The 24,865-nt window shown below is 36.2% G+C and overlaps 1 protein-coding gene across 3 annotated transcripts in view; it reads right to left on the bottom strand.

Moving 5' to 3' along the window:
• The window catches only part of PCCA (propionyl-CoA carboxylase subunit alpha), a 355,051-nt gene that overhangs the window by 211,013 nt on the left and 119,173 nt on the right, over positions 1-24,865 (bottom strand). For all 3 annotated transcript variants that reach the window (XR_004346661.1, XM_032611119.1, XM_032611120.1), the window contains 3 exons: positions 17,536-17,614; positions 10,740-10,842; positions 4,026-4,120 (listed from right to left, as the gene is read on the bottom strand). Coding sequence is in view for 2 of the 3 variants with exons in the window: in XM_032611119.1 (XP_032467010.1) it covers positions 4,026-4,120; positions 10,740-10,842; positions 17,536-17,614 (277 nt within the window). In the remaining variant the exon portion in view is untranslated. The remainder of the gene's footprint in view (positions 1-4,025; positions 4,121-10,739; positions 10,843-17,535; positions 17,615-24,865) is intronic.

Raw genomic sequence — 24,865 nt, 5'->3', positions numbered from 1 at the left:
CCCTTTTTTTTTGGCTGTGCCACGCAGCTTATGGGATCTCAGTTCCCCGACAGGACTGAACCCAGGCCACGGCAGTGAAAGTCCGGAATCCTAACCACTAGGCCATCAGGGAACTCCATTTTTTTTTCTTTTTTAAAGCAAATCCCAAATTAGGTATTACTTCTTCCATAAAAAAAACTTCCGTATCTGCTTCTATAAGTACTCTTTTATAACATAATCACACTTTTAAAATTAACAAGAACTCCTTAATAGCTTTAATATCCAGTTAGTATTCAAATTTCCTGGATTATCTTGTAAATATCTTTTTAGAGCTAATAACTTTGAATCAGGATCCAAATAAGATCTAGCCACTGCATTTGACTGGTTTTTAAATCTTTATGATGCTTTTAACTTGTAATGCCCTCTTCTTTTTTTTTTAAGCCAAGGATCTGCTCATTTTCCTGTCTCATTCCTCTACATGCAATGTTCACAAGGTCTTTTAACATTACATTTCTATTTCTTGTAAACTGCTGATTAGATCTAGAGCCTTGAATAGATTCAGGTTTGACTGGTTGAAGGGGAGGCAAGGATACTTCACAGGTGGGAAGTGTACTTCATACTGTCTCCCCGTTGATGACATCAGGATTCATCATTGGATTCAGATGTTATGAATCTTATCTACCTATTATAAATAACAGCTCTGCATTAACCTAACAGATACAGGCATAGGTGACATTTCAACAATAATGGCTGACAAAATTAATGCAACCAAAAAGAAAAAAAAAGGAAATGCAACTAAAGATTAACATCGTAACATTTGGATAATCTCAAGCACAGGTGAGCAGAACTATTTTTGTCCTGTCTGGTCTTATTCTTTCCCTTGTCATAAACTCTGCTAGTGATACTCAGAGCTGCAAGCAAGCTCACCACTGCACTCAAAGCACAGAGGGAGATTCTTACTCCAGGAATTGAAAACTGCATATTCCATTTATTTTAATATTTCACAATACACAAATACATATCAGGTCACTATTAACAATTGGTTCTAGTTTTTTTTCCTACTGCTTTAAGTTTTCCTTGGATTTTTCTCTCAATTAATAGATGAGATGTTCATATGAAAAACTTACATTTCTAGAGAAAGAAAGGAAACAAATAAAAATCAAGGTTCCCAGTCTGTGAAAGATTTCTATCCCAGGTAAGACTTGAGTGGATTTCCAATAAAAAGAGAAAGTTAATTATATTGGAAGTGTTAAGACAAGAAGATAAGAAAACATAAGACTACAAAACTGGTGTGTCAGAGACTATTACTGTTCTACCATCATCCCCTGTCCCCTTTTTCCATTCAACTAGCTGGGCACATGGTGACTTCGGGAAAACAGACATATCCCAGACTCCTTAGGAAAGTACCTAACTTCGGATCACTGCCAAGTCAACAACGCTGGCAGGTTCTAGGACTCTTCCTAAAGACACAGAACATTCCTTTTGGTTCTCTTCTTCCATTCGTCTTACATGGGCCAAGAGATAAAGGGCTACACCCCATGTAGGCCACAAAGGGCTGTTCTTCACAGCATGGTGAAGATGGGAAGGACTCTGAAAGGTGCATGTTTTGGAGGAGGAAATCAGGGTATGAAGATGGACAAATGAAGGTTGAGATGCCCATTAGATATCAAAATGTAGGTGTTGAGTAGACTGTTGGATATTTAAATCTATAATTTGGGGGGGATATAGGATTTGATTTTTAACAATACTCTGTGATTTTAAAAATCCACTCATATTCAGACCTAATCTTTTCAGAAATCACACGCACACATTTTTTCAAGGCACACTGGCTATGCTGATTAAGCTACAATTGGTTATATTCCTTAATGTCTAGTTACTAAATATACCAATGAACACTCAACTGCGGATTTTTAAGAACTAAGAGGAAACCAGAATATATATAAATACCAAACTAGTGTCAAAGTAGAAATGAAGCTCCATGAAACTGCTACACCAAACACATGACAGGTGGCTTGGAGAAGTGCCCAAAGTAGTTCTGATGAATCAAGGAATCTCTAAGAACCATGTCCCAAAAGCCTTTTCATGGTAGGATAAACTCGGGAAATTCAGGATCAACTTTATGAAACTTTTGCCAACTGGAGAGCCTAGAAGGTAGGTATCCCAGAAATTCCACGTGCTCAGACACACCAACAGGGTCTAGGCTACCTAGAAGACTATGGGAGTCAGAGTGGGTTATCACCCCACTTTTTCCTCTAATGAAACCCCAACTTCTTGTTCAAGTATTCTCTCACTTTCATGCACTGAAGTACTGAGAAAGATCAAGTGGCAAATTCTTAATTATAAAAATATACATTAAGACCACTTCAAACTAAAAAGCTTCTACACAGCCAAGGAAACTATCAACAAAATGAAAAGGTAACCTACTGAATAGAAGAAAATATTTGCAAATCGTATGTCTGATAAGGGGTTAGTACTCAATATACATAAAGAATTCATACAACCCAATACAGGAAAAAAATCTGATTTTAAAATGGGCAAAAGATCTAAATAGACACTTTTCCAAAGAAAACACACAGATCACCAACGCACACATGTAAATGTGCTCAACAGCACAGATCATCAGGGAAATGTACATCAAAACCACAATGACATATCACCTCACACCTGCTAGGATGGCTATTATCAGAAAGACAAGAAATAACAAGTGTTGGCAAGGATGTGAAGAAAAGGGAACCCTTGTGCACTGTTGGTAGGAATGTAAATTGGCGCAGCCATTATGGAGGAGAGTATGGAAGTTACCTTAAAAGTTAAAAACAGAACTACCATATGATCCAGCAATTCCACTTCTGGGTACATATCCAAAGAAAACAAAAACACAAACTTGTAAAGAAACATGCACCCCCATGTTCACTGCAGCATTATTTATAATAGCCAAGACATGGAAACAACCTAAGTGTCCACTGATGTATGGATGAAGAAATGTGGTATATATATATATATATATATATATATATATATATATATATATATGTATGTATATTATATATATGTATATATATACACACACCACATACACATATGCAGTGGAATATTATTCAACCATAAAAAAGAATGGAATCTTGGCAATTCCCTGGTAGTCCAGTGGTTAGGACTCCGTGCTTTCACTGTCAAGGGTGTAGGTTCAATCCCTGGTCAGGGAACTAAGATCCTACAAGCTGTATAGCCAAAAACAAAAACCCCAAAACCAAAAAGGAATGAAATCTCGCCATTTGTGACAACATGGATGGACTCTGAGGGCATTATGCTAACTGAAATAAGTCAGACAGAGAAAGACAAACACTGTATGATCTCAGTTATACGTGGAATCTTTAAAAAAAAAAAACAACAAGCTGATAGATGCAGAAATCAGATTGACGGTTGAGGGGGACATAAACAGTACAAACTTACAGCTATAAATAAGTCGTTGAGATGCAATGTACAGCATGGTGACTATAGATAATACTGTATTGCTTATTTGACAGTTGCTAAGAGAGTAGCTCTTAAAAGTTCTCATTACAAAAAAAAAAATTCTGTTAACTATATATGGTGACGGATGTTAACCAGACTTCCTATGGTGATTTCACAATATATACAAATATCGAATCGTTATATTGTAAACCTTAAACTAATATAATATACTTGACCCCTGAACAACACAGGTTTGAAGTGCAAGGATCCATTTACACTTTTCAATACTAAATATTACAGTACTACAAGATCCAAGGTCAGTTGACTGCAGATACAGAGGAACCACATATACAGAGGGCTTACTTTAAACGTTACATGTGGATTTCCAATTGCATGGAGGGTCAGCATCCTTAACAACTGTGCTGTTCAAGAGATAATTATGTGTCAATTATACCTCAATGAGGAGAATTTTTAATATATACACACTAATACATTCTACTATTACTATTAAAGCAATTTTAGCTAATAAAATGGGAAAGAAATATGTGAAATATATAAAAATCAGACTACTATAAAGTTTCCCTGGGAGAAGCTCTTACCTTGGTGCTTCCTCTACCACCTTCTGATTTCTTCGCTGAATTGAGCACTCTCTTTCATTGAGCCACAAAGCATTCCCATGTTTATCACCTAAAACCTGAAAGAGCAATAATACTACTTGAAAAATTACAGAGCCATCTCCATAGCATATGTGCCCAATTAACATTTTCTCCACGCAACACCCCTTGGATTTTAATACTCCAACCTCATAAAACATATATACCTCTCAAATACAGTCTTCTTTTGGTTGACATTAATGGAGGAAAATTTTATATTTACCACTCCAAAACTCAACTGAACACTTTTATTAAGACTTGAGGAAAAAATTCTCATCTTACATTTCCAATACACTGGGTAAAATATGAGAATCAATTGTACCAATTTTGTGAGGGACAATGAGTATCAATAAAGGGAATATATTCTAGATTTCAAGGGCACGTAGGAGAGCTGCAAGGATTATTACAAACATCTGTTTGTTGTTAATATTATCACGTCTGTTGATCAGGAAATGCTATTTCATTTACAACCAGTATGTGGTCTGTTACTTATATATGGATATTTTTACTGTGCTTTATTTTTGTTATAAGAAACTGGTAAAAGGTCTGGGGTTAATATATAACATTATGTTTTTTCCCATTTGTAATAATGGGAAACAAACTGGAGTTTTTAATTTTAATAAAAATTTTAATAAAAATATATCCCAAATACCGAATGGGACATACTTTTACTTTAAAAAAAAAAAAATCACTGTTTATCTGAAATTCAAATTTAACATATATCTTATTAGCTAAATCTGGAAACAGTAAAACATGCTCTTTATTAATGTTTTTGCATAGAATATTTGATCAGAAATAGATTAATCTATTTTCATGATTAAGTAGATGCATACTATTGAATGCATATATTTAAGTTCACGGGGGTAAAAGCTCTTCTAGAAGCCAAAATCAAGGCACTAACTTAAGCTCCAAACAGCCATGCCACCTCTCTGGGCAAGTCACTGTTTTCCCATGCATTATAAACAGTAGATAATGTCATCTTAATATTTTATATGGCTGCTGAAAACATCAAATCAAAAGAGATCATGGTTTAACAAGTATAATAAACTATAAAATGAACAGTTAATAAATGACTACAAGGTTAATTTTTAGGAAATAAAACCTACCTAAACCTCAAGAATGCTTCCAAAGGAAAATATTAATGAAATGCCAGTAAGCCGGAATTTTATTTCTAAGACGCAAAGGTGACTGCATGAAGTACATCTAGAACTATTTTTAAACGTTAAATTTATTCTACCTCCTTTTTTATTCTAATTGACGTGGAAGTGAAAGTAGACTTAGTCTCCAAGAAATAAAGCCACAATAACCAAGAATTCTTAGAAACATTTTCAACTGTAAAATATCAGATTCAAATATACACAGAATCAAGTTTGTTTTTCCCTGAAGTCTGTGTAACTGTGCCACGCAGCTTGTGGGATCTTAGTTCCCAGGCCAGGGCAGTGAAAGTGCCAAGTCCTAAACACTGGACAACCAGGGAATTCCATTAATCAGATGAAGAGACAAAGTAACCAGAAAACATCATAAATAAAAAGTGCTTGTAAGGGAAGTTAATACTTAAACACATCATGAGTTTTTTTAAATTTTAATATAGCCCTTTACAGATATGCACGTACTGAATATGGAAAGATCTCCCAGATATACTGCTTACTGAAAAAGCTTTATCATAACAGACTGCTCCACATAATGGCAAGCCCTTTAACATCCATGGATCCAGCCCATAAAATGCCATCAGTGCCCTGGTTTAAACCACACAGAGCTGTGCCATTCCTATTGCCAGTACACAGTTTCAGCACGAGAAAGACGAGAGTATGTGATAGCTCATGTGAAAAACAATAGTTGATACACATGTATATACTTCACAGACTATGGCAGGATATTCAAAAAACAGTAACAGTGCCTGCTTCTAGGGATAGAAACCAGGGGACTTGGAGACAAGGGTGAAAGAAGGCTTACTTTTCATTGAATACCCTTTATCATGTGCACAAATTATCTAACATTAATTAATTAAAACTGAAGAAAGTAAGTAAAAAACCTTCCAAGTGTAGATCAGATATGGGAAACATCTGTGTTGCCTATTTAAGTTACTGGGAGATATTTTCACCTAAGTTTAAAAATATCGGCTAGGATATACGCCATGGTTAATTAAAATAAACTAAAAGCTTATGTAGAAATATAATTATTTAAAACAATTGAACAAACATTTACTGAGTATTAATAATGTGAAGGACACTGCCTGGTTGCTAGGGAAAACAAATGAATAAGATCCAGCCTCTGTCCTCAAGGACTTCTTCATCTATGAGGAAAGTTTGATAGCTAAAGATAAAATGGTGTAAGTGGTCTTGGAATAGCACAAGTAAGTGCTAGATGGGGAATATAGAGAAGGGGGAAAAATTAATTTTACCTCTAGGATCTTACAGGAAGGGTAGCCCAAATATCTCCCCTAAATTACAGACTTAAATATCCAACAGTCTACTCAACACCTACATTTTGATATCTAATGGGCATCTCAACCTTCATTGGTCCATCTTCATACCCTGATTTCCTCCCCAAAAACATTTACCTCTCACAGTCTTTCCCTTCTCAGTAAGACAGTCCCATTCTTATAATTCGTCAGGCCAAAAGCCTAAAACTATCTTTGATGCCTTATTTTTTTCTTATACATCACATCTGATCTTTAGAAAATCTGGTCTACCTTCACAAAATATCCAGAATTCAATCACATCTCACCACCTCCACCACACGCTGGCCCAAGGTGCTACCCTCTCCCACAAGAATTATTACAAAACCCTCCAAAGGGATCTCTCAGCTTAAATTTCTGGGTTTCGATTGCTAAGAACCATTGAATACTGTGTGCCTCCCTTTTTCTACCTTGTTGAATAGGGGGTATTCATTGCAGTGTCATATCCTTTACTCATCATTGTATTTTTGATAACTGAGTGTCACACTGTCTTTAAATACAGAGATCTTCACATCACAAAAACTGCTCTTGAGAATCCATACACAAGAAGTCTCGTCTATACCTGAACCAAGTCTGAAGATGAGATTCTGGTCTTGGAAGGAAGGTAGGTATATTCTGCCTATGGAAGGACATGAGCATTGGGGGCCGCAGAAAGGGTTGTGATAACTAGTATCCAAAAACAGCCCTGAATATAACAAACCCTGGTATGCGCACCCTTGCATAAGCACTTATGGCAATGATTCTAGGCTGGCCAAGTGACTTGCAAAATGCAACAGAAGTGCTCCTGTGCCACCTAAACTTTAAAAGACAGAATGGCCACTTCACATAGCTCTGATACTCAATATAAGAAGTCTGGATGTCCTGATAGAAATCCCACATGGAGAAGTCATGTGGAAATGCCCCAAGAATGAATAAAGAGAGAAAGAGAGAGGCCCAGCTGTCCCATGTCCTGGCTGACCTCACCTTCAAGTCAATCCTCCAAGGCACTAACGCTGGATGTTCCAAACCAGTCAAGCCCCAACATGACTACTGCCCCAGTGGACAGACACCTAGTGAGGCAAAAGATGTGCCCAGCCGAACCAAATCAACCCACAGAATTATAAGAAATAGTTAAATGTTGTGTAGTTTTTTTCATTGTGGCAAAAATATAGGTAAAATTTACCATTGTAAACTTTTTTTTTTTTGTGCGGTACGCGGGCCTCTCACTGCTGTGGCCTCTCCCGTTGCGGAGCACAGGCTCCGGACGCACAGGCTCAGCAGCGATGGCTCACGGGCCCAGCCGCTCCGCGGCATGTGGGATCTTCCCGGACTGGGGCATGAACCTGCGGCCCCTGCATCGGCAGGTGGTCTCTCAACCACTGCGCCACCAGGGAAGCCCCACTGTAACCATTTTTAAGTGTACAACTCAGTGGCATTAAATAAGTACATTCACATTGTTGTACAACCTTAAATGTTTCAAATCACTGTATTTTGGGATGGTTAATCACTCAGCAATAGATAACCAAAACACAAAAAATAAACAAGTGGATTTAAAAAGGACACTGGATACAAGATTAATACATAAAATCCAATTGTTGCTACATATAAGCGACAATCAATAGGTAAATGAAATTTAGAAAATAACATTTATAATAGTGTCAAAACTTATCAGACATCCAGGAATTAATCTAATGAAAGATAGATAAAACCTCTACACTCCAAACTACAAAAAAATGCTGAGAGAAATTAAAGATATAAATACATGAAGAGATATTCTAGTTCATGGCTTATAAAACTCAATATTGTTAAGATGTTAATTCTCCCCAGAATAATCTCTAGATTCAATATAATCCAAATCCCATCTGATGTGGGGAGAGGGTGGGAATGTAGGTAGAAGGTAGAGACAGATTGACAAGACAAAGTCTAAAGGTTACAGGGAAACTCAAAGAATATAAAAAAAGCCAACATTATCTGAAGAAAAACAATAAATTTAGAGCACTTACAGTACCAGATTTTTACACTTACTACAAAAGCAAAATAATTAAGACAGTGACCAAATGTCACTTAATTTACAGCAAATGTACACCACAATAAATGATGCTGGAAAAATTGGGTATGAGAATGTAAGAAAATTTACTTTGACTCCATCTCACATCAAACAAACAAAAAATTCAAAGAGAGTAACAGGCCTAAATACCAAACCTAAAACCATAAAGCTCCTAACTTGGGTACGCAAATTGGACTTAAACTGGACTTCAACAAAATTGAGAACTTCTATTCCTTGAAAGACATTATTAATAAAGTGAATAGGTAAGTCACAGATGGGGGGAATATATGGGGTGTGTGTGTGTGTGTGTGTGTGTGTGTGTGTATGGTGAAGGACTCATAATCAAAATAGATATAGAACCCTGAACACTCAATAATTCCAAAAAATCTAATTTGAAAAAGGGGGGCAAGGGTGAGACTTGAGCAGTCGCTTCACAAGATAAGATATCCAGTTTTGGTCAATCAACGTATAAAAACATGCTCAGCATCAATATTCATCAGGGAAATGCAAATTACAAGAGATACTATTACATGTCCAACAAAATGGCTAAACATTAAAAAACTGAGAACAGGCTGAACTGGAAACATTCATATATCATGGGCAGGAGTATATTTTATTGATAGAACAACCACAGTATCTATTAGAACTAAACATAACCTGACCATGTAATTCAACAATCCCTCTCCTCAGTATATGCGAAAGTATGTATGTTCAGAAAAAGACATAGCAGTTTATTCATAACATCAAAAAATGGAAACAACCTAAAGGTTCACCATCAGAAAAATGGATACATTGCAGGTTATTCAAATAATGGACCACAGAGCAATTCTTGAGTGAATGATAATGCACAGCCTCATGAACCTCAGATATGATGTTGTGTGAAAGAAGCCAGCACAAGCAAGAATGTACCATATGATTCCATTTATATGCAGTTTAAGAACAAACAAAAACAATCTATGGTATTAGATGTCAGAACAGCAGTTAATTTTGGTGGCTAAGGAGAAGGACTGACTGGAAGTGGTATGAAAGAATCTTTTGATATAACGGAAATGATCCATATACAGATCTGGATGGTTGTTACACAGTTATATATGTATATAAATAAATTTTTACTAAATTGTACACTTAGGTGGACTTCACTGTATATGTGATATTTCAATTTAGAATATCTAAAAACAAAAACTAACGAACAAAACAAAATCTGCTAGCCTCAGAAAGAAATACATTACGTTCAATGTTTTAAAAATATAAATGGATTATATGTTTGCAATTTGTTTTTTCCACTCTGGAAGATTTGAGGATCTACATGAAGATTTCCTAACTAGAAATAATATCTATGTAAAGTGATGATTAAACTTAGAAAACACAATGACAAAATCTAAGACTTTGTTTTATTATGCCCCATCAGAAAGTTACAAGGGCAGCAAATAACCTTTTATTTAATTTTCTGGAACTCTATCCACACAAAATTAAGAAAAAAATAATAATACTTTCATTTCAATATGATTTCTAATCTGATATTTATATTTTATCAATTTCAATTGTTACATATCAATTCATAGCCACAATGTGTAAAATTAGCACAAGGCATTTCTGACAGAAAAACAAAAATTTCGGCAGATTTTCCTTCTTCGTCTGTGTTTTATTTCAGAAAAAAAACATTTTATTTTGCTGAAAGCCACACCTCCACAACCACTTTAAAAGATGGATTACAATCTTAATCTGAGTAGAAGAAATGATTTATTCATCTCTATCCAATAGCAGAACGCCTGCCACAATAAGCCACACAGACATCTGTGAACTGAAATGATATAAGCGTCCAGGTCAGGCACTTTTCTTTTAAAAATGCCCCAAAGTGGCCCAGTATCAGAAGGGGACTGAGTGCGCCTCTAGGTAGAATATATTCTGCCTGGACGGACATCTTGTGACTATTGCTTTCTGGAGCTGGGCTTCTGTATCATTCCCCATCCAATCAACATTCTGGCACTTTGAAAAAAGGATACCAGACTCCAAAGGGAGGCGATCAACTTATGTACATTCTCTACTTCATACTTATTCGAACATACCGGAACTTTCACAATCATTGTAAATGTAAGAAAGGATGTGTTTCTAATAGGAGTAAGTAATATTATTTTAAAGTTATAATAATTCAAAAGATATCTTAAAATGTACCAACCTGGACTTCTATATGACGAGGGTTATCAATAAATTTTTCTATTAGTAGCCTATCATCACCAAAACTAGAAGCAGCTTCCTTAGATGAAAATCTAAAACCATCCCTGTAAAGAAAAACAAAACAGTCAAATGAACACAAAACAAATACAGCCCTCAATATAAAAGAAAACTAATTAAAGGTTTATTTGTGCTTACTTCTGAACAAAGCAGAGAAAAATTCACTTATATTATACAAATAACTCAATTAATTTTGGTTGAACAACTCTTCTACTCACTAGCTCTGTGACTCTGGGTGAATGCTTTAATTTCCCTGATCCTAGATTTTTATAGAAACAAGAATACCAATACTTATTTCACCAACTGTTAAAAATGAGGTATTTTTAATAAACCATACAAATCATATAAAATTTCATTTCTTTGACCTTACTATACCTTAATTCCACTAATAAAAATATATAAAATTGCATATACACTTGACTCAAAAGTCAGAAGATGCACACAAAAATGTAAAGGACCTAGACGACTGCACAACTGGGGCAAAGCCACAGCAAATATACTCAGTAAGAATACAAAAGGAGGGTCCTCAAGAAGACTCCCTGATATTTTAAATACACAACTTTAAAAGCAATGACCTCCCACACATCCATACAGATCATTACAATTTTATCTTCTTTAAAATTGTTCAAAAATAATAATTAAAAGAGAAAAGTTCGATTTTTTAAAATAAAAATATGAATTTAATTATTGCTTTGTATATTTTATTTCCAAACTATAACTTAAACATTATCATTATTAAAATATGCTTACTAAAGTCATACACGTTGAAATTTCACTCAGTCTATTAAAAACTCAAACTTGCTTACCTAACACTAACTAGAGTATGTTATATTCCATTCACTGATATACTCGAGTATAAAATTTAATTCCTTTTATATGTAATTAATAATTTCTTAATCTTCAAATCAAATACCTGTATTTAATGTTCAACATTAAAATTCTTTTAATCCTTTCATTTGCAAACACTCCATCTGGCAATATTAGAAATAACTATCTCATTTGTTTGTGTGCTTGGAAAATACAACATTGCAAGTAAACACAGACTAGAAGGATAAATTTGAAAACATATTGCAAAAATTTCTATTTCTCAGCATTCTCAGAAAAAAGGTATCACGTTTTCTTAGTCCTCCATTACACCCTTGATTTTAGGGAATGGAGTTTAGATCTCAGGAGACTACAAACCTCGAAGAAATGAAAGCACAATGAATCATTGTTTTCAATACCATATAACTAACTTTTTATTAGGTGGGATACAATGATTCACAAGGAAAAAACATAGTACTTTACAGTTTGTCTCTGCTCTAATGATTTTAAAGTTTTCATTTTGCATTTAAATCAAAAATACCAAAAATTTTAAAAATCAAAGTCACCCAAATAAATTATCAGATTTGAAAGCATTACCAACATGTTTTAGAGCTCATGGAAAACTGCATTTAGATCATTTGTAGCACTCAGTAATACATTCATTCAATAAATACTTACTACTCATGAAACTATGTGCCTGGTGCATATATATATGTGATAGAAATACAAAATTAAAACAGAAACTGCCCTCACAACACCTAAAGTCTAGTGAGGTTACTCCAAAATGTAGACATGATCAATTTTCCATGTATGCCATAACATTTCACTTAAATTGGCATAAGGCAGCAATCCCACTACTGGCATATACCTTGAGAAAACCGTAATTCAAAAAGAGTCATGTACCACAATGTTCACTGTAGCTCTATTTACAACAGCCAGGACATGGAAGCAACCTATGTGTCCACTGACAGATGAATGGATAAAGAAGACGTGGCACATATATATACAATGGAATATTACTCAGCCATAAAAAGAAACGAAAAAAACAAATACCGTATGCTAACACATACACATGGAATCTAAAAAAAAAAAAAAAGGTTCTGAAGAACCTAGGGGGAGGACAGGAATAAAGATGCAGACGTAGAGAATGGACCTGAGGACACGGGGAGGGGGAAGGGTAAACTGGGATGAAATGAGAGAGTGGCATGGACATATATACACTACCAAATGTAAAATCAATAGCTAGTGGGAAGCAGCCGCATGGCACAGGGAGATCAGCTCGGTGCTTTGTGTCCACCTAGAGGGGTGGGATGGGGGGGGGGTGGGATGGGGAGGGTGGGAGGGACACCCAAGAGGGAGGAAATATGGGGATATATGTATATGTATAGCTGATTCACTTTGTTATACAGCAGAAACTAACAAACCATTGTAAAGCAATTATACTCCAAAAAAGACGTTAAATAAATAAATAGGGATAAGGAAAAGAAAGCCAGAGATTATTATGAAAATATCTGAGTCTACTTTCAACAACCTCCATGACTCTTACCCTAATTTATTATACAACAAACACTGTACTTTTTAAAATCTTTCAGATGTTCTAAAGATTCTAAGATAAGTATAGATGTTACTTCCCTGAAGACGTTACAAGAGGGACACACTCCTTAAGATAAAAGAATAAAGCAAAATTATAATGCAGAAACTAACACACCATTGTAAAGCAATTATACTCCAATAACGACGTTAAAAAAAAATAAAGCAATTAATGGCTACTAAGTTTTCCATCTGAAGAATGTTAAAATTTTTGTGGATTATGCACAAAAATGTCTTCCTCGAGGGAGGAAGGAGTAAATGCAGTGCAGCACGATATTAACAGTTGGTGACACCAGAAGACAAATATATGGGTGTTTTCTGGACTGTTCTCTCAATTTTTCCAAAGTTTTGATTTTTCCAAATTAACAGAGGATACAGAGCAAATTTTTTAAATGAGGGTCTTGTATCATTATATCAAATAATGTTATACCTTTGTTAACTTCAACAAAGTTTTAGAGATGGCTTATTTATCAAGTTGAAAAGAGTAATTTTAGGTAGAAAATTGTTTATGTATGTATTTTTACTAATTATATGAAAATATTTTGAAACAATGTGACATTTACTGACCAAGAAAGGGTTAACTTATTTACCAAAGATGCCCAATATATGAATAGATACAGCGATTTCCAATAATCACTGAATTCTAAATTAAAACCCATTGGTTAAAAGCAGCATAGCAAATCTCATTGCCAAGAAACTGAACAGTAATCCTACCATAAAAGAATATGTTACTAAGAGTAGCCCTGGAGAAATGACTGATAAGAAATATGAGATCCTAAGAACAATAATGAAAAATAAGTGCTACGGCTTTCAGTGGAATGGCTATATAAGTGCCATATAAAAGGGGAAAACACTGTTAAAAAAACATTAAGAGTTCACAAAATACACATCTCTTATAAAACCATTAAGTTGTGTTTAACATCTTTATTACCTCATTCTTTACTACCAATAGACTGTAGCAGATTGTCTTTTCCAAACATGGCCACAACAGCATCTCCCATTCCATATGCTCTTCTAAGAAACTTGCCACTCCTTCACAAGGAAGTGAAGTCTAATGCCCCTCCCCTTGAATTCAGGTAGAATTTGTGCTCATTTGTAATCAACAAAATATGGTGAAGGCAAGCTGTGCGACTTATGAGACTGGATCATAAAAAGTGATACAGCTTCCACCTGCATTTGAAACAAATACTCTTGGACCCCTGGGTCACTGTGTAAGAAGTCTAAAGTCACCATCCCGTGAGGAAGCCCAACCAAACCATGGAGACGTCCACTAACTCACAGGGGTTACAAATAAAGCACAAGAGATAGCTTCAACACCTGAACTTCAAAAGTCAAATAAGACGAATTATGTGGTAAAAATGGGGCTAAGTATGCCTCCTACCCTTATGCCTGCTTCAACCCACACACAACAACTAGCCAGCCCAACTTCAAACATTTCACATAGTTAACCAATGCTCTGCAAGTCTCCACTATCGAAAGGAACCACGCCAGGCAAAGAGTTCCAGAGAGAGGCTAAGAAGCGGACCATTCTTCAATTAAGCATCTCAGTTCTGAAGATAAACGCCCTCACTCTGACCTTAACTTCTTTGGCATTTCCTAAGAAATTTTCAAGTAAATTAGTGTTGCAGCATATCCATTTAATTCTTATAAATCAACACTAAGGCCGAAGAGAGAATAAGAGCAAAAAAATAAGGTAACTTAAACAGGGCCTGCAAGTCATCCTCAAGTACTCAAACTCTATATCCAATCACTCAGAAAATCCTGCTGCCTCTACTTTCAGAATTAAACTCTTTCTTACCACTTCCACCATTACACTGGTGAAAGCCACCATCACCATTATTTTGCGTGGATTATTTCAACCCAACGGGTTTCCCTGATTCCAGAGTTCATGATTCTGCCCCCTGTTAAGTCTATTGCCAAGAGAGCAACCAGTGATCCTTTTAAAACTCAAGTCGCAAAATCTTGACAACTGGTAAATCTGGATAATACGTATATAGAAGTTCATTGTATTCTTCTACATCTTTGCACGTTTGAAAATTTTTATAATTCAAAACATGTAAACAATGTTAGGAGTTTGTTGAAGTTCCATGATTGTGACTTCTCTACGCAAACCTTCCAGTAGCCCCCCATCTCACTAAGAATGGCCTACGAGGTCCTACACAATCGGTTCCCCATTTCCTTCTACTCCTCCCCCTGCCCCCACCAGCTGGCCAGCGCTGGATCTCTCCAGACACGCTACTGCGTCACAGCCTCCACACTTGCTCTTCCCTTGCCTGGATCCTAATCCCCACACTCTTCCTCCTCGCTCAAATGTGCCTTCTCAGCGAGGACAGCCCTGACAATCCTGCTTAGAATGGGAATTCCCTCCAACACTCCCCATGTCTCTTCCTTTCTTCCTTTACTTTTCTTATATTGCTTATCACCTTCCACAACAGGATATGATTTACTTTGATCTTGTTCATTGTTTGTCTCTTCCTACCAGAATGGGTTTCTGAACCTTGTTTATGTTGTGGATGCCTTTGGCAGTATAGGACCCTCTTGTCGAAATAAGGTTCTAAGTGATTTAAAATGTAGAAAAGAATATGCATAGGATTGCATAAGAAACAAATTATACTGAAATATAGGTATCAAAATATTTTTTAAAAACAAATTTGGGATATCATCTACTTGGTTCTTTATTCGTTAATAAGCTCCAACAACAAGTCTCACAATCACTGTAACTTAGAGATACCTGCAACAATGTAATGTGATAATATAAGGGATCTCTTAAAGGGTGAAAAGTCCCACAGATACTACTACTATTGTAGCTTGTCTATACTGGAGGAAACACTAAATTCCAGTTAGAGGCTAGTGAAAGAAATATGTACTTTTTTTCCTTATCCAGGCGCACAAACGTCCCTGAACTTTACGGGTCTGTGAATTCAAAGGTTAAGAACTCCTGATCCAGTTATCTACTGGATATAGAGGAATAGAGAAAGAGAACTGCATAGAGGAGTGGATTATTTTGTCTGTTTCTGTTCATTGCTGTATTCCTGGAACCTTACTAAAACACTGCCTGTCACACAGGAGGCTCTCCGTATCAAATATCTCAATAACAAATATCACCAATCCATGCAATGAGTTTATTTATGCCGGGTAAGTGTAAGATGGGAGAGGAGAATCTGACGTTACCTCAGTCAGTATCTGGTATCAGTTCCACACTGAACATGAGACTGGGGCTGAAAGGTCTGTATTGGGCACATATTATCACCTCACCTCTAACACACAACCAAAGAAACGATGCCCTGAGACAACTGTCTTCTAGAGTTAAAACTATCTGTACAAGTCTGCAGTGTGGTGTCTTCCCCTCAGATTTTAAAGGGTAATATATTGCCTCTAGGAGATTTTTACCTTGTATGTTCACTTTAGAACCTAATTTCTGAATTAGATTTGTATTGGATGACTTTCACATCAACTACTCCAGATTTCTCTCTTTCAGAGATTTCAGGGAATATGAAGAAAGGGAAAAGAAAGGGAGAAAACAGAACTAACCATTTGGAAGATCAAATTACTTTTGGGTAGAGAAAGGGCAGGCAAGGCAACATTAACGATAATAATTCAGTGATTTTTTAAATTCCCCTCCTTCAAAAAATGACATAAATCTCTCTTGCTGCCAAACCTTGAAATATGTAATACAAATCTGAATAGAGTCCCTTGAAACCTGCTTGTACTAGGCAGTTGTTCAAAAATACTATTTTCTAATCCCCATGATGTTATCAATACGCTAGGTTTTTAAATTTTTGTTTTATAAGTTTCTTTTGATTTCTGAAACTACTACTAAGAAAGTGTTCTAAATTCATAAGAGTGCACTGCATATAAAGGACATACAATAATTTCAAATTCAAAAGGAAATATATTTCACACTATAAAGTTATAATAGTAGTTCAATGTTTTTATAGACAAGCAAAGGGAAGCAAATGCATACTAATAAACATAAAATTATGACTGCTTTCAAATATATATGGTTCAAATCTTTGATCACATTCAGAATTACATAGCCAAACGTTAGTAATTTTTGCCTAGAAGACAAAATCATGACTATAATTTTTAAAAATACACTGTAAAAAAAAGATAATCCTGTCTTAATGTTTAAGAAAGTAAAAACCTTTCGATAATAGGATAATCATCATCAAAATATAAGTAAGAAACTTTTCTGCATAATTTCAATTTTTCCCATCTAGAAGAGTAAAAATTAGATGATTATTATAACTATTCCATTATGCTTTTGGTATCTGTTTACTTGTCAGTTTAATAAAACTTTAGTAACTGCAATTTTCATCAAAAGTATATTTTGGACAGAATCTCACCTGGTCTCTTCATCATCCCAAGCGATTCGCATGCCTTTCCCACCACCACCTGCTGAGGCCTTGATCATAACAGGGTAGCCTAACAGCAGGGAAGAATTAGACAGAAGTTCAGACTTTGATCATTTGGATGCATGAACATGACAACTGACCACATGTTCGATAACACAGAAGACAATAACTAATTTATTTAAAAGTTCCTTTCTTTAGAGTCAGGAAAATAATATCAGTGTAATGAATCTTACATATATTTTTTAAATGAGTGTGATCATTTTAAAAGAAAAAGACTATTTGTATCAATAAATACAACATTTTCCCCAATAATGAAATAAAAAGCTAAGAAAACATAATTTGAAAGTGGACTCCAAAAATGGAAATAGATACAGTATTAATTAACCAAGGATATAAAAAACAACTTTTATAGCATTAAGGAAACACACACGCACGTGTGTGTGCGCGCACACACACACGCATTCTTTTGATTCCCCAAAACTGCTGTTTGCATACATAACAAATTAAATTCCCTTTTTTTCAAAAGTAATGGTTTACAGGTATTTGAGGTATTTTCATCTGAAAAATCACAGGGAACCCCTGCAGCTTTTATCTGCAAGAACTGACATGATGGCTTTGGGAAAAATCAAGCCATGGCTGGTATATTATGCCTGGAGCAGAAGATGCAGAGCTCGCTGATATCAGTAGAGAAGCTACGGCACTCAGTCAACAGGCAATGAAATATCTAGACTTCGGGAATATTATGAAAATACAAAGTCAGGCCCAAAACAAAGGACATTTCCAGCCAAAGTTTTATAAGAGAAAATTAATAAAATTGTTGTTGGTAAAGAGGATTGCGTATTTAGAGTAGTTATTATAAAGTAAAATTTCTGACAGCATGAGTCATTTACAATGATTTATCAAGAAAAGCTGTGAAGTCTCTTTGTTTAGAGGTTCTCCGACAATAAGGTGGAGATATTCATGTCTGAGACCACTTGTTTATGATCCTTTCTGAAGAAAGAAGAGGTCAGTGAGCCCTTAAAAGACTCTTCCTGACCTGTGATGCTCTAATCGCACTACACTCTAGCTATAGGATCTTCACGAAAAGGGAAGACAGGGCCAAATGTCACAGACCTTTGACCCCTAAACCACAGAACATCACTTAACTTCAACTTAGCTAAAATGGTACTTGCTTCCTAAGTGATTCATAAGTAATTAAATTTTTAAAATTCTGATGTTGGTTACGTTTATGTGAGATAGACTTATGTGGGACAGCATTTTAAAAGCAATGAATACTAAGTGCAGTAAGAACAAGAAAGATGAACATAGTATTTTCACACTGGGAGCCTTATAATCTAGGAAGAAAGAGGGGAAGTACCCAAATAATTCTCTCAATGGGAATTCAGAGAAGAATCACAGGAAGGTAAGAGAAAAGGAATTAAGAAAAGTATATTATAGATAGGGCCATTTATATGAGGCTATGAAGGACGAGCAGGACATGAACGTGTTAGGCAGGAACAGCAGAAATGGAGGCGGGGTAAGCACAGGACAGGTTTAAGAAAGGACTGAAACAGTTTGAAGCACACAGAGCATCTGTAGGATGGCAGAGGAAAAGAGAACTCAAAACATAAACTGGGAGCACATTACACTACACACTCTTGCATGCTACAGATCCTGCTTGAGAGTAATAAGAACGGTGTCTGTCTTGTTCAGTGCTGCAGCCTCACAATAAGTACCACATAAAGGAATTAGACTGAGATCAGTAAAGAAGAATTAGCTTGTTTTTGAGCAGTGAAGAAACAATATCCAAAAATCAGAAACCAGCATGCCTGAGAAATCCTTTTAAAAACAACTTAAGGTCTTTTTTATCCCCAAAAAACATGTCATCAATTCACCATCAAAAACTATTCATCCATGTGAACAGGAAACCACGAGAGGTATGATATCCACATCCCATATCTCTACTATTTTCAGTTCCCGCTGAGGATTAGGAAATTTGCAGCTATTCTGATTCCAGTATTAATCTCATCTTAGTCATTTGTTCATCTATGGACCCTGGACTATATAGGGATTTTTAAGGTTCAAAATAAGATTGGGAAATTGTCCTTGGTAACAAGGAACTAGATGGCAAAACAAAACACATAAAATAATTTGTCAACAAGAAACTATTGTATGTTCAGAAAAGGTGAGAAATTGTCAGGCAACAGGCCAATATATAATAAGACAATTGCAATATGGTCTCTCCAAAGGAGGCAATGCAGTGTTAGACCTGTGAATACATATAACCCAGAAGAGAAGACTCCCTGACAAAAATTTAACAAGCCAAATATTAAACAACTGGGAGAGAGGGAGAAACTGGTAGAAGTTAGGGACATTACAGTCACAAACTTAATATAATTTTTGAGCTATAATTGAAAATAATATAATGGTAAGGTATTCTACTCAATTTCTTACGCCAAGTAAGTCATTAAATTTCAGACAGTACGTATTTTTATGCTGTCACCATGCCATGGAGAAATGAGATCTAGCTATTTGGAAAGCAGGGAAAAGAATATTCCACACAGATGATATTAAATAATATCAAAAAGCCCAGTCCGTCATCCCTTCTTTCTTACTGTGCCTGTGGCTCTAATTAGGGTAAGCCATGGGGTGCCAGGAACTGGACGAAAAAGGAAAAAAAAAAGATTCAGTCAAAAGTTGACAATCCCAGAAAAAATCAGAAATGATCAAGTTGATGGCTATTGCTTCCTCTCTTTTCCCAGCCTGGGTATGAAATATCCACTAATGTTCTCTCACATTTTTTTTTTTAATCCACTGGAGTACTTACTCCTCTGTTCAACTTTTGTCTAGAACACATTTCTTTAATTTTATATTCTTCAGTTGACATATGTTTGAAACAGAACAACCTTATCATAACAAAACAAAATTCTCCAAGGTTTTTAAAAGGAGATGAATCTCCTGGTATGATAAGATGGCTTAAAAAAAAAAAAAAAAAAAAAAAAAAACCCACAGGTCCTAGTGCTGTTCACAGATATTTCCTCACCTTTACCATCCTCTCATTGAACGCCTACTCCCCACTACCTGACCTCCCCTCCCAGACCCAGAGATACATGCCCCACTCCTTCTAACACCCCAACTCCAACATGCACAAAGTCTCCATTCCTTATTTCCCTTCTGCATGATGCTTCCAAAAAGATATCTACTAAGTACTATGTGAGAAAAATGTTAAAATTTTTTTTTTTTCTTTAAACAGAAACTTAGGGCTACCCTGGTGGTGCAGTGGTTGGGAGTCCGCCTGCCAATGCAGGGGACACGGGTTCGTGCCCCAGTCCGGGAGGATCCCGCATGCTGCGGAGCAGCTGGGCCTGTGAGCCATGGCCGCTGGGCCTGCACGTCCGGAGCCTGTGCTCCGCAATGGGAGAGGCCACAGCGGTGAGAGGCCCGCGTACCGCAAAAAAAAACAAAACAAAAACTTAGTACCAAAGTACTAAAAGGTTTCTATTCCTACTTTTCTGTACTCAACCTTCAAGGAAGGGCAGGTTTAACTGCAGGACAAGATAAGTTCTCTGGTTTCCTTTCCTCCCAGCAATCAGTACGTCTTACTTTCTACCATAAGCAGCAATCCTCTTTCTAACTCTACCATCAAATTCTCATTCATCAACTCAAAAATATTCACTGAATAAATACTTTGTGCCAAACACAAATTTGGCTCCAGGGGATACAAAGATGAACAATTCAGAAAATTATCTGCTCTTGTGGCACTTACTATATTTGGTATCTAGTAGAGAACTATATGTAAATATACATGCACCTAAGTGTTTGTGTGTGTGTGAAACACATTAAGTAGTGATAGTTACTACAATAAAAACAACAGAGGGATGTGATACAGAATGATTAATGTTACTTTTCCCTGAAACGGCTTCTCTGAGAAAACTGATATTTAAACTGAGACTTAAATTGACAAGCTAGAGCAAGTCCTCTGAAAAATCAATGACGGCAGAATATTCCTGACAGAAGGAACAAGTTGGAAAGGTTATATAGGAGAGGACATCGACCTAATGTAGTCCTAATTTTTTAAGATCACTTTGGCTGCTCTGCAAGGTATGAATTGAAAAAGGGCGAATAGGGCTTCCCTGGTGGCGCAGTGGTTGAGAGTCCGCCTGCCTATGCAGGGGACGCGGATTTGTGCCTTAGTCTGGTAGGATCCCGCATGCCACGGAGCGGCTGGGCCCGTGGGCCATGGCCGCTGGGCCTGCTCATCCAGAGCCCGTGCTCCGCGGCGGGAGAGGCCGCAGCGGTGAGAGGCCCACGTACTGCAAAAAAAAAAAAAAGAAAGAAAGAAAGAAAAAGGGCGAAGATGCGAGAAAGGAGACTGATTAGGAAGCTTTGTGGTGGTCCAGCAGAGAGCGAGCTGTAACCTGGACTTGGCTGTAGATACAGAGAAAGAGAGAGAAAGATAGAGACTTGAAGGTTGTTTCAGAGGTAGAGTCAGCATGCCGTGTTGATAGTTAGGATATGGATGACAGGGGAATAAAGGAAGCCTCTAGGAGCTTAGGTGCTTTCCCATTTAGTGACAGTTATGGATTCCAAGCCTAAAAAAACAATTTTTCTTGACCAACTAACAGCACCATGTTGAGCTATACAAGACACACACTACATAACCCCCCCCCACCCAACCCCCTTCAAGCAAAACCTGCTCCTATACAGGGTGGCATAAACTGATAACTTAAAGGCTGATGAAATGACATCTTAATGATATAAAAATCATGAGTAATATAATAATCTTAGGTAGTTTTTTCACCTACAGTTTCCTGAATAAAAATTTCATAGACTATAATGACTGATGGAGAAGGAAAAGTAAAAAGAAGGAAAAAGTGAAATATTTCTTGGGAAATGTCCTAATTCCTAATTTGGTGGCACTAACCAGAAATCTCTCAAGGGTCAAACAGAAGTTGTGATTTTTTTTTTTTTTTTGGTCTTCTTTTAAAAATAATTAGGGGACTTCCCTGGTGGCACAGTGGTTAAGAATCCGCCTGCCAGTGCAGGGGACACGGGTTTGAGACCTGGTCCGGGAGGATCCTACATGCCACGGAGCAACTAAGCCCGTGCGCCACAACTACTGAGCCTGCACTCTAGAGCCTGCAAGCCATAACTACTGAGCCTGAATGCCACAACTACTGAAGCCCGCGCGCCTAGAGCCCGTGCTCCACAACAAGAGAAGCCACTGCAATGAGAAGCCCGCGCAGCGCAATGAAGAGCAGCCCCCGCTCGCCGCAACTGGAGAAAAGCCCGCGCACAGCAACAAAGACCCAGCGCAGCCAAAAATAAATTAATTAATTAATTTAAAAAAAAAAACAATTGGGAAACACTTATACAAGGTCTTTATTTCCCTAAAGAAAAGGTTCAAAGCAAAAGGAAATGAAAGTTGTTTCAGAGAGTAAAACAGTCCTCTAGATGGGCAGAACAGGCTCTGATAATGGAACGTCAGAAGAGAAAACCAAAAAATCAGGGGAGAAAAAGCCTAAGACAGACAGGAAGGAAATCCCCAGATGAAAATTATAAATACAAGTATTATGCATTATATTAATATTTGTTATATTCCTTTACTCTCCTTTAATGCAAAACAGTTCACTTACCTTTTTGGGTTGGGGGAGGGGAAGTTTTGAAAAATCCAAGGTGGTTTTTGTATAGAGTGGTCCACAATTTGAATTTACCTGATTGTTTTCTCATTATTAGAGTCAGAATTTTTTTTTAAATTTAATACTCTACAGCTGAGGCTATACCCTCAGTCTTAAATTACACAAGAAAGCAAAGGAAAAAAAAAAGTCCATTTGTCCTTTTCCTCATAAAATTAGGTTTGACTACTTGATAAGATGGTGTCCATTAAATTTCCTCATGAAATAACATTTTCCATTTGCAATTAACAAATGATCTGTAGACTGGAGACCTGGAAACTGTGAATATCCTATACTCAATATTTCAACCAATAGTAATAATAAACATTAATGATTCTTGCTTTAACTAATTTCTACATTGTTTGAAGTAAAATGAGTTTAAAAAATGAAGATACAGTTTTTTTGCCTTCCTCAGTTTTGCTTCTCCGGTAGCTAAAAGAGTGCCTGAAGAATAACATGAAAAATAATAATCACTAAGTAAATGTACTAATTAATTTCAGTAGTTGCAAATCATTTATTTTTACTGATGTGAAATATTTCACGGTATAAGCATACTGAAGCATTATTCATTTTACTGTGAGTGAACATTCAGATCTATACACACAATGCTCCCATGAATATTTTTGTAGGCGTTGCTTGGAATACTGGGCAAGAGGTTCCTGGAGCATATGTCTAGGAGTACAACCGCTGGATGGTATGCAACTCTTATGAAGTCTTTATTTTTAACAAGTCCAATTTCTCCAATTTTATCTCCATTATCACTGTACTTAATACAAACTACCAAATCTCTTCATAGGACTCCTGTAGTAGCCTCCTAACAGAGCCCCCTACCAGTACAGTTGGTCCCATCAAACTACAAAGAGGTCAGCAAAATTTCTTTAATAAATATATATATAAAAAATATATATATATATAAAATAAATAAATATAGGATCACCTCTCTCTCCTGCCTAAAACGCTAAGGGTTTACATGGATGAATAAGCCATACATGTAAGAACCACAGATGTATAATGAAATAGAAATTATGAACTCACAGATAGGAAGTGTAGAAGGTAAAGAGAGATAGCCTAACATATACTTGTTGAATTAGAATACCACAAAAAAGGTATGTTAGACTTGCCCTAAGAAAGCTTTAAAAAAAAGTCTAACAGGTATCAATCTGAACATCAATTAACTTATCTATCAAACAAAATAAACTTGAACATCTTTTAAACAGAAATGAGAAAATCCAAATACAGTATTTAACATTTACAATGTCTACAATCCAATAAAAAATTAAGAGACATGTTTGGAGGCAAAATGTGATCCACACAGAACGAAAATAGTCAACAGAAACAAACCCAGAAATGAAGAACCTTAAAACAGCTATTACAATCCTATTACAAATTACAGTCATTACAAACACTATAAGCATGGGAACAGAGTTAAAGGAGAAAGATCATGATGAGGAGAGAAACTGAAAATATTTAGAAATTAAAAATGGAATTTCCAGGTTTAAAAATAAAATGACTGAAAAGAAAAATGCAACAGTGTACAGAAAGAATTATACCATGACCAAATGGGATTTATGCCAGGTATGCAAGGCTAGTTCCACGTTCAAAAACCAGTTAATCTCCCTCATCAATAGGTTAAAGAAGAAAAACTATATGACCATATCAGCAGATGC

This window comes from Phocoena sinus, chromosome 18 (genome assembly GCF_008692025.1).
Source record: "Phocoena sinus isolate mPhoSin1 chromosome 18, mPhoSin1.pri, whole genome shotgun sequence".
Taxonomy (NCBI): Eukaryota; Metazoa; Chordata; class Mammalia; order Artiodactyla; family Phocoenidae; genus Phocoena; species Phocoena sinus.
Note: the sequence above shows the minus strand (reverse complement) of the source record. Positions and strands in the feature narration are given on the sequence as shown.